Raw genomic sequence first — 11,162 nt, forward strand, 5'->3', positions numbered from 1 at the left:
TGGCAACTGGTATTCTCGTAACTTCCACGTGGGCAATGGCAAAATTTTTTAAAAGATTCATGCACATCAAATATATACAGATGGTCATTTTAAAGCCACTGTTTCCATCAATACTTATTAACCATCTAATCTGATAAATCACTGTATTTGGAGGCTGTGGGGTACACAGAGGCCTTCAGAAAGCAAACATGAACCGGAGACTCTGCAATTTGAGAATACTTAAGCAGAATCATCTATCAAAATTTTTTTTTTATAATATGTAACAGTCCTCACGTAAACTGGGGCCGATCAGCTAACTTCTCTGGAACACCAGTTTTCTTACCTTATGCAACGCGATTTTATTCATTCAACCAACAGTAGAGCCAGGTTAAAGACTGGTCCTGAAATCCCATATACCCTGGGTAGGTTGCTGGCGCTGGTATTTGGGCCTCAGTTTCTCGTTTGTTGCAGTGGGGATGTTAGAGAATCCCCTACAGAGGCAGGGAGATTAAGTCATTTACTTAAACACCAAGACGTAGTGCCTAGCGACTTGTAAGTGGTCAATACCTGTTGACTGTTTTCATTTTCATTACTGCTGATGGAACCCATTCTATACCAGTACTGTTAAGAAGGTCCAGAATACAAAATTATGTAGAACACAAGTCAATCCCGAAGGCATTCACTTTTTAAAGAGGAAGAAAGTCAACAGAGATGTGTAATAAAATGAGATGAGAGCACTAAGAGTTTGTACCAGCTGCCAAGGGGGCACAAAGAGGAAGCACCCAGTTTTGCCTGGGTAAAGAGAGTAGGCTCCACCGAGAAGCTGCTGGAGCCCAGCCTTGAAAGTAGAACTAGATGTCTAAGAACTCTTCAGGACTTAACGTTATAAGCTTTTTTAAACTGTCGATCTAAAATTTCACACGTGTGAAAGTCATCTTTCAGCAACCCATATCCAGAGCACATTCATTAACTTTCCAACCAGGAATGCAATCATTAATTACTACTGGACACCCTTCTCCCACGAAACCAAACAAAAATCCCTTAGCAATGGCAGTTCTGGGGGTTGGGAAGCAAGATTATGTCCTGCGCCCCCTTCACAGACAGACCATTGGAGGCCAAACTCAGGCCCAGTCAGGGAGGGGGGTGGTCAAGGCTCCGCCTTTTCATTCGCGTTTGACACCGTGCTCCTTTTAAACCAGGCGCCGGTGCTGGGTCAGCAGCTTCACGCAGGTCAAAGGAGATGAACCGAACACCGCAGGCACAATTTCAAAGGGATCGGTGGCCGGCAGGAAAAAGCCTGTGCGCCGAGGACCAGCCCAGGGGCCCTCAGGAACCCAGGCTCAGGGGTCCTCAGCAGGGCCCCGGCTGCCCGCCTCTGACAACGTCGTTCCCCGCCCCGGGCCGCGCAAAAGGCTCGGGGTGCACTGGGGATTTTTCTCCACCCTCAGACTCAGCTTCGTCGCTGGAGTCTGTTCTCCCGGAACACGGAACGCGGGCGGACGGCGCGCCCAGTCACGATCGGTAGGCGAAGCTGCTGGATGGAAGCGCCCCGCCCCTCGCGCGCTCCCGGCCGGCGCTCGCACCTAGCCCCCGGGGGCGGCGCGCGCTCCGGTGTGCGGGGCCAGGGAGGGGCGGGAAGGGGCGTGGCGTGGCGGGGCGCACGCTGGAGACCCGCCCCTGCTCCCCTCCCCCTCCGGCGGAGATTGACGAGCCCTGGGCATCGGCCCCAACCAATGAGCGCGTCCGGGGGCGGGCCCTGGAGCCAGCTGCTTTGGCTACTTAGAGTCGTCGGCTGGGCTGTAGGAAACCAGAACGGAGTCGGGACTGCCCAGGTGGAGCAGGCGCCCCAGCCAACGTGGACCGGCAGGCACACGGGCATCGCGGCGGGGACCGCACCGCACGGATCCGCGCGGGTCTCCCGTTGGCCGCAGCCCCACGCGCCGCCCAGGACACGCTCGTCACCACCACCTCCGCAGCACCCATGGGGACCAGGAGACTTTAAAGGAGTTTGGGGTTTCGGGAGCAGGGAAATCACGGGTACGAAGAGGCAGCTTTCTTTGCCTTGGAAATGTGTTTTCTTCGTCCGATTGTTTGGACCCTGTGCCGGGTAGGAGGGAGAGGGGACTTCTGGCTGAAAGTGGGCCTCGCCACACAACCCGCACCCACACCGGCACACACACACCGCACTGGCTTCCCCCATCCTCCCCTTTCCTCTTTGTTAGGTTATTTTAGACAGAGCAGCCTCGCCCTGGCGCAGCCAGATTGGCTCTGCTGGGGAGAAGGTGAGAGAACTAAGGGGCAGAGTGCACCTGCCTGTGTGGGCAAGTGTGCCCGGGTGCGTGGGTGTACGTGCACTGGCGAGCGTGCCAGCGTGGGGTTGGAATAGTGTACGAAGGTGGGGGTCTGAGTGTGTCGTCGCGAAGGTTTGTCATTGTACGTGACATCAGCACACCGGTGTACCAGCCTGTCAGTGTCTGGACTCCAAGTGTGCAAAATTGTGCTGCTGTCAAGTGGGTGCCCGTGAACGTGTCCGATGGTCATTGCGCGAGGCGCTCTCGGGGAGGAGCACGGACCTAGGGTAAAACTGAGAGGTGGGCTGGGGAGGGGGGCGGCTGAAAATGTGAGCGCAGCGCGCTCCAAGCTCTGGAGCCCGAGGCGCTCCCCCTTTCCTCCAACCCACCCCTCCGTCCCTTCCTGGGTGTCCCGACTCCCACGCTGCCACACCCCGCGCTGTCCTTCCCACAGGGACCCCGCACGCCCTCCCGCGCTCCAGCCTCTTCTCTTGTGGGCGTTGGGCCGGGTTCCGGTACAAGGTCCGAGGCTGCGTGGCGGCGTCCGCTCTCGACCGCCGGACTGCTGGCTCCTGTGCCGGTCCTGGCCCCGGGGAGGCGGTTGACTCCAGTAAAGGCGCGCGGGCGGCCAGGTCCCGGGGACACGGCTCGTCCTGGGGAGGGCAGCGCGACTCTGATCGTGTCTCTGGGTCTCCTCTGTGCTTCCGCAGATCCCCGCTTCTGGCCCCGGCCTCGCCGCGTCATTGATGGGCAACCAACTGGACCGCATCACCCACCTTAGCTACAGCGAGTTGCCCACCGGGGACCCGTCGGGGATCGAGAAGGACGAGCTGCGGGTCGGGGTCGCCTACTTCTTCTCGGATGAGGAGGAGGACCTGGACGAACGAGGCCAGCCCGACAAGTTTGGCGTGAAGGCCTCCCCGGGCCGCGCTCCCTGCCCGGAGAGCCCTAGCCGTCGCCGCCACCACCACCTGCTGCACCAGCTGGTCCTCAACGAAACTCAGTTCTCCGCCTTTCGGGGCCAGGAATGCATCTTTTCCAAAATGAGCGGCGGCCCTCAGGGCGCCGACCTGAGCGTCTACGCGGTCACGGCGCTGCCCGCGCTCTGCGAGCCCGGCGACCTGCTGGAGCTGCTGTGCCTGCAGCCCGCGCCAGAGCCGCCCGCGCCCGCCCCGCACTGGGCCGTCTACGTGGGCGGCGGGCAGATCATCCACCTGCACCAAGGCGAGATCCGCCAGGACAGCCTGTACGAGGCGGGCGCGGCCAACGTGGGCCGGGTGGTGAATAGCTGGTACCGCTACCGCCCGCTGGTGGCCGAGCTGGTGGTGCAGAACGCCTGCGGCCACCTGGGCCTCAAGAGCGAGGAGATCTGCTGGACGAACTCGGAGAGCTTCGCCGCTTGGTGCCGCTTCGGCAAGCGGGAGTTCAAGGCGGGAGGGGAGGTGCCGGCCGGCACGCAGACCCCGCAGCAGCAGTACTATCTCAAGGTGTACCTGGGTGAGAACAAGGTGCACACGGCCAGGTTTCACAGCCTGGAAGACCTCATCCGCGAGAAGCGCCGCATCGACGCCAGCGGCCGCCTGCGTGTGCTCCAGGAGCTCGCCGACCTTGTGGACGACAAGGAGTAGCCTGGGGGAAGCCGCCCGCCCCTCCAGCCTCCCCGCGCCCCGCTCCCTCCCCCGCACGCGGGCTCCCAGGCCGGCGATTCAGCACCTCCCGACCCCCTTGAGTGGCCACCCGCAGCGGCCAGCGCCCGGGCTGCAGCCTCGCATCTTTCTGGCAAGTGGCAGGTAGTCCCAGGAACTGGCCCCGGGACTGAAGGGGCCGCGCCCGCCCGGCTGAGACCCCCAGTGGTGATGATGGTGTTGGGAGACCCAGCGTGCGCTTGCCCCTTGAGTTGTAAGTGGGGAGAGGAGAACGGGCCGAGGGAAGCAGGGACAAGACCTCCCCCCAAGAGTCACTGGTCTAGTGACTAACACCCGACCTACTAGAAAGGGACCATCACCGCCCCAAACGTGCACACACAGACCGGAGGGAGGTGAGAATGGATCCTTTCAGGGCACAGCTCAGCTCTAGTATGGATGTGTCCCCAGACTGCAGGATTTCCAAGAAATCGAGCCTGTCCCTCATGCACTTGTGAATAATTCCACGAGGGAGCAAGCACTTCGGGACTCCGGGTTATCCCGAGGCTGCCCGGGACTTTTTCAGCTCTCCAGTCCCTGGTCTCCTGACATTGTATCCCAGGCTCCGGGCTAAGCAAGACAGTGTTTGTTTTGCTTCCCGTTCTTTCCACCTAGGGAAGCGAACGCCACTCCCCACCGGCATTTGCCTGTGAGTCTCCCTTGCTGGCAGAAGGGATGCCTTCCCGGTCCCCGGAGGATAATGGCGCAGCGAATTTGATGAGGCGAGCCGGCCCCGCCCCCCTGGCCAGGAGAAGGCTCTCCAGGTGTCCGCGAACTTGAATCTGTGAAAAGGGCGCTTGTTCTCAACCCTAGATGGCTCCCTCCTTGGGCTGCGTTTCAAAAATAACCACAGTTTTAAAGGGGTTGGAGGAGACGGAGGGGAAAGACATGGCAACATTCCAGAAACCAGCATTATTACAGCACCATGGCCAGTGTATTTAGTTTGGCTTTTCCTAACGCAGAAATCTCAGAAGGTGGGGAAGTGGAAATAAAGTCTTAAAATCGAGAAAGCAGTTGTCCAAATATGTCAACAAAGCCTATCGTGTTGATGTTTTTTTATTGACCATTTTAGCAACATGCTAATAAAATTTCAAATTGAAATTTTTATTTTCATGGCTTTAATCCATGATAGTTTAAATACTGGGGGCCATTAAGAGTGGATTTAGCTAAGAGCTTAGCTAACATTGCCTTTTCACTCTATTTTTCTCAAACCTTATGAGAATTCTGTTTTTGAATATTGTAGTTAATTTTTTGGCTTTAACGGCAGCCCTAGTAACGGTGGAGTTGTTAATCCATGTGTATATTGTGCTGAATCTCCATCAGTTAAGGGGTTTACTGCTTCGGTGGAAATTGCTAGCAGGTTCCATGATGTTAATTTCTCGATGTTGTATACCACTACCATTCCACATTTGCATTTCTCTTTTTCTTCCTCTCCCCCTGATCTTCTTAAAAAACGAATGTAGAATTGGTGGCTTTTTCCCTCTTCTCTTTAGCCAGTCCCACAATTCATTCCTGAAAACCGGAAAGAACTTCTAGGATCAGGTCGATCGTACGGTTTTCAAAAAACTTAAGGCTGTTTGAAACCCCTTCCTTGGGTAAGGACTTACCAACTTCTCTTCTGTGCTGCAGCCCCAGCCTGATTAACTGTTACTCGATTCAATGTGTGTCAGACACACCTCCAGCATCGACGTCCCGTCCCTTCCAGGGGAATTTGTCAAATAACGGTGTTTAGCTAATTGTTGCAAGCAGTCGCCTACTGACAGTTGTGATTTAGTTGGACAGCAAATATTATGGTCAAAGCCAGTTTCTTGGCATTTCAAAAACAATGCAATAAAAACTAGTCGAGGTTAGCTGCGACTGGAAATGCCTTTCTTTTGTTTGTTTTCATGGTAAAATGATTCATCTCTGTTTTGTTTTTTGGTTTTCAGCCTGGATTCATTCCCTGATCTTGACTCAAAAGGTCAGCTCAATGAACTATGAACTAGAGTATTTTTCTTAAGCCTACTGAGTGATTTATTTTTTAAAAAACGTTTAAATGCCTATGCTTTTCTTTCAGCACATACAACAGCAAAACTTTTGTAATAACTAACTTAACATTTGCATGTATGGAGAACTGGAAATCATTTATTTCCCTAACTTATTCCCCTTTCAAATAACAGATGTCGGATCCTAAACCGAAATTCTTTATTGTATCTACACAGCCCACATTCTTTACTGTGTCCGCCTACTGTATCTTGGCTCTCTGCTGTATTAAATACCATGCTAAGGATTTGTTCGAACAGGACTCCTTCTTGACATTTTGTCTTCTACCTGTCACTCAGAGGGTGGGACTTTAGCAAAAGAAATGAATGGTCTCTCACACCTGAGATTTATTTCCTCTGATGGCACATAATCTGATTTTGCTCTTACTAAGAGGGTCACTATAACAGAGGCTTAGCTTGATACTTGCTGAGACTAGATTAGCAATAAAAATAAGAGTTTGGCAGCCAAAGTAGCACTCATGACTATATTGGTCTATTAAGGATTGGGTTGATGTTGATACTTCTACAAATTCACGATAGAAAAACACTAGTTACAAAGGGAACTTGAAAGGTCTGTATATTCCTTGTATCACTCCTGAAATATTTGTTATCTGTTGGTCAATGTTAATAATAACCAGTGGCAGAATACTTCTAATTGTAGTACAGCATGAAGAGGCTATTATCAAGATATTGTCTAATAGTTTTATGCTGGAAAACATGTCTATTTTTAGGACGTTCTCAATGGGAATGACAGCAAGAAGGTGGAAGGTCTCTTGGAAGATGGTACCAGTAGACTTGATTTTTATTATGAGCAGATATAATATCTCTGGATGTTATCAGAGTTCTAGAAACTAAGCCAAAAGCCTCCTGATGTTTAAATAGAAGTCAGGGATTTAGTCTGGGTTTTCGTTATCCTCGAGAGAACAGAGCTTCATAGTAACTTTCACGATGTTGAGTGTGGCCTAGCTGGTGGTCGGTCCCGTCAGTGATGTGGTGGAGAAGAAAACTATCCATAGACCCCCATCCTTTCTCACTTTCAGAAGGTGATTCTGAAAAGCAAACTACTAAAAAAAGATGAATATTTTTACTTCAGGGACTGCTTTGCTACACATTTGGTAATTAAGGAAAAAAAAAAAAGGAGGTAGAATGGGGAGAAGGGAGGTTAGGCTTACTTTAAACAAAACCAGTCCTGAAACACTGTTATTCTCAAAGTATATCTTTGTATATAAAAAAAAAATTCTGTAGAAGTTACATGTATTGCATTTCTTTTTTAAAAAATTAAAAGTATATTAATGAGCCAAATAGATATAAAGTTCCTCAGTATTTAAAAATTTAAATGCCTGTCATGACTGTATTTTATTAAATGAAGCAGTACCATCAAGTCACTGAAAGTTATAAAACACCTGTGCCAGATTAGAACATCAAACACAGATGCAGCTGTAAGTTCAGTGATGTTACCTGATTTTACTAGACTTTCAGAATTTTGATGTTTATCTTCCTCTTTGTGTCATGTTTCTGTGGTGAACACTTTTGTTTGAATAATATTTTCTTTTCCAGAAAAGCATGCTATTGGTGTTTACAAAAGAATTACCTGAGCGATCCGTTTATCCTAACAGTTTTCAAACATTACCTTATTATGTTGTGTGTGTGCTTTCAACATCCCTAAGAATTCAGTGTCTTTGGCATCTAATAAATGGAGCAGGGTCAAATTTCAGTGAAATTAATACTAACTATACAAACATAACAGAGCTACCTGATTTACTTTTATCTACATGTCTATTTTTAAATCATTCTGCTTTCTCGTTTTTAGACAAATGAAGAGAATCTAGTTAGGTGGGCCTTTCAGAGATGATTTGCCACGTGCATAAAGGGTCTGCAAGTGAAAAACACAGGCTTCCAGATTTCTGGAAACATTAAGAACTGTGTTTAGAAAATGGTTGTCTGAGATCCAACTCGATATTTTTGCCGACAATTACTAGCTATTAGCAGAATATATATATATGTGTGTGTGTTTATATATACACACATTTATAATCCTTATACATGTGTATGTATACATACATATAATAATTTACACAGGTCATATATGCAAATGTGCATGTGTACACATATATATAAATACATTTCTACCTATAGCTAATAATTGTGATTTCATTCAGAGATATAGATATATGTACACACACACATGCAAACTATTTAAAAATAAAATGGAGAGTGACTTGAGAGCTACAAAAACAGGAGGAAACATTCAAGGGTGCAAAATAGCTAATGAGTAACTGGGACACCAAGGCAGCTCTGCCTAAAACGAAGCATAAACAAAAAGAAGAAAATGTGGGAGTTGCACTTAGTTTTAGTCTCACTTTTAGAAAACTATGTTCCTTGTTTCTCTAAAATTGACAAAAGATTCAAAGGAAAGCTGTAAAGATTATAAAGTAATTGCAAAAGAAGACACAAGATGAAGTGGAGAGGTTATGAGATGATAAAATAAGCTAATAAGCTTTTCAACAGGGGATACCTGTTCTCCATTCGAACCGAAGACAGAAAGCTAAGATCTTATTTTCCAACCATTTCGTAATTTATAAAATCTCTGATTTCATAACTCATAGGTTGTATGTTTACCTCATTTGAACTTGCAATATAAGAGATTTAAGCATTTGAATACATTAGGGAAAAGGAAAAATAGTCTCCTCTGCCCTTACTGGAGGTGAGTTTTGTGATTATTGCATCCATTGGCAGCACCCAGATGAACAGTTCCCCATACTGTGGGCTTGGCACATAGCAGGTGCTCAATAAATATAAGACTGTGGCATTTCTCTACTTTACATGGTTTTCAGTGATACTTGATCACTAGGAAAACCAGAAATCCCACCACCTGGCTTGTCTGTAAGGGAAACTTAAATTTCTTTCACAGAAATCGGAGGGGTTTCCCACCTCGGAAGGCTCACAGAAATATAATTTACGAAGCTTAAGGCTGATTTCAGTTAAAGGGTATTCTGCATGCTCTGTTTGCTTCTAGGGAAAACAAAAACAAAAACAAAAAAATGACTATCAAAGAATCCAAAGAGAAAATGTTCTCTTATCATTTGCTTGGAAAGGGGAAAGCGAAATAATAATTCTGACAAAAACTTCCACAACTTCATCTCTCATTTACCTCAAGGAGAGATTTTTCTCGCATGAAATCACAAGATTATTCCTTCAGAAGGAAGCTTATTATTGAAGCTCTTGCTAAAAATCTTCTTCAGATGTGCAGGGGGAAACCTACTAGATTGTTACCTTAACTCTCTGGGAAAAATTAGATTTGATGGAATTTGGTCATGGGTATTTTTCTAAATAAACATTACTCATATATTAACATTTCCAAATAATTGCTATGCCCATTGGCTTTTATAATCCAATTTTTTTTTAATGTGAACATGAGTTCTGAGCTTAATTTGGTTCAAAGGGGAGAGGCTTGTAAAATAGTAGGTGTGGATAGAGCCAATGACTTAAATTTTAAGCATAAAATAAATGCTTCAGAAGTTAATTTCAGCTATAATACATTCAGTGTTCCAAAAAATAGGAAAGATCATATAAGATCTTACTGCTCGTATGCTTCCTAAGGAAATTCTTGCCATCAATCTGTGAAATAGACATCCATGTTCTACTCAGGCCACAATGGTAAACTCGAGGGCTTCTTTATTAGAAATATACTGATATTTGCTTTAACAAAGAAGTTCTTCTAAAATTCAGTCACTTTTCCCTCCAGCAGTCCCACAAGACGCCAGCTCTTTGCTCAGTGCCAAGCCCATTGTTTTCAGGTATCAGATTCTCCTGGGGAATGAGCAGATCTGGCAGTGATTCTGTAAAGCATCTCCCAACTTCTAATAGTGCTTCTCAGCACAAGTGTTTGCCCAGGGTCTGAGCCAGAGAGAGGCTAACTAAGGTCAAGGATAGGGCTGCCCCATTTTGCAAATAAAAATGCAGGCCACTCGATTACTTCTGAATTTCAGATAAAAAGGGAATAATCATTTTAGTATAAGTATGTTCCATGTACCATTTGGGACTTACTTAGACTAAAAATGATGTGTTTATCTGAAATTCAAACAAAACTTCCCGTCCAGTATATTACCTGGCAGCCCTACTCAGGGAAGACGTCACCATCTCTAAGAAGACACAGGCCTCTGCATTTTTAGAGCTGACAAACAAAGGACACATCTCCTACCCACATCATAGAAGTCTTATCAGATTGCTCACGTGTCTTTATGGCCAGATTCAGGTCCAGGAACGAGCATATAGTCCAAGAAAAGCCTCAGAAGAAAAGTTCACAGGCTCCCTAGTCATTGAGAGAGTTGGCTGTGCGTATGTGTAGGTGGGGACGGGGGAGTGTTTCCTGTGTCTCTATTCTTATACCCTTTTGATTATATTTATAGGACATGCCACCCTTTATCTTGGGGGGTATGATGAATACTTTCCCGTACAACCAAAAATACTCTACGCCACTGTTTTTTTTTTTTCCGGTACGCGGGCCTCTCACTGTTGTGCCTCTCCCGTTGCGGAGCACAGGCTACGGACGCGCAGGCTCAGCGGCCATGGCCCACGGGCCTAGCCGCTCCGCGGCGTGTGGGATCCTCGCGGACCGGGGCACGAACCCGTGTCCCCTGCCTCGGCAGGCAGACTCCCAACCACCGCGCCACCAGGGAAGCCCTACGCTACTGTTTTTAATCCCACCAGCTACTTATCCCAATCTGGGTCCTCACCTCGCACCTGGCTATTTCACAGCTTCCTCACCTTTCCCCGGCTTCTCTATCCAAACACCTGCAGCCATAGCGCTCTTTCTCAATACAGGCCCATTGCTCACAAGATAAAGGCCAAGGTCCTAGGGGGCAGCAGTCAGGGTGCTCCATGGTCTGACCCTATGTACAACCAGCTGCATTTCTCTTGACTCACAGGGTTTTGCAGAACATAGAGTGTTCATTCATCCTTTCATGACTTTCTACATTGTTCCCCTTTCCCTAATGGCCATTCTTGATTCCTGAATGGAAAACCCTTATTCAACCACCCTTCCTGGCCTATCTCTAAACTACCCCTAGCATGGTTTTAGTAATTTCCTTCTGTGTGTTCCCACTGAATTTGCTTACAGCTCCCCCAGACTTGCCTCGACTATAAATATTGTTTACACCTGTCTCTCCCTGCACTGAGCTCTGTTAGAA

General features: G+C 47.9%; 1 protein-coding gene across 1 annotated transcript; it reads left to right on the forward strand.

The window, feature by feature from the left end:
• Positions 1-1,279: 1,279 nt before the first annotated feature.
• LRATD1 (LRAT domain containing 1) lies at positions 1,280-6,231 on the forward strand. The gene is made up of 3 exons (XM_024747256.1): positions 1,280-1,500; positions 1,763-2,016; positions 2,981-6,231. The coding sequence occupies exon 3, from the start codon at positions 3,017-3,019 to the stop codon at positions 3,896-3,898; it is 882 nt and encodes a 293-aa protein (XP_024603024.1). The 5' UTR covers positions 1,280-1,500; positions 1,763-2,016; positions 2,981-3,016; the 3' UTR covers positions 3,899-6,231.
• Positions 6,232-11,162: the final 4,931 nt, after the last annotated feature.

This window comes from Neophocaena asiaeorientalis, unplaced genomic scaffold, assembly GCF_003031525.2.
Source record: "Neophocaena asiaeorientalis asiaeorientalis breed wild unplaced genomic scaffold, Neophocaena_asiaeorientalis_V1.1 scaffold398, whole genome shotgun sequence".
Lineage (NCBI taxonomy): Eukaryota > Metazoa > Chordata > Mammalia > Artiodactyla > Phocoenidae > Neophocaena > Neophocaena asiaeorientalis.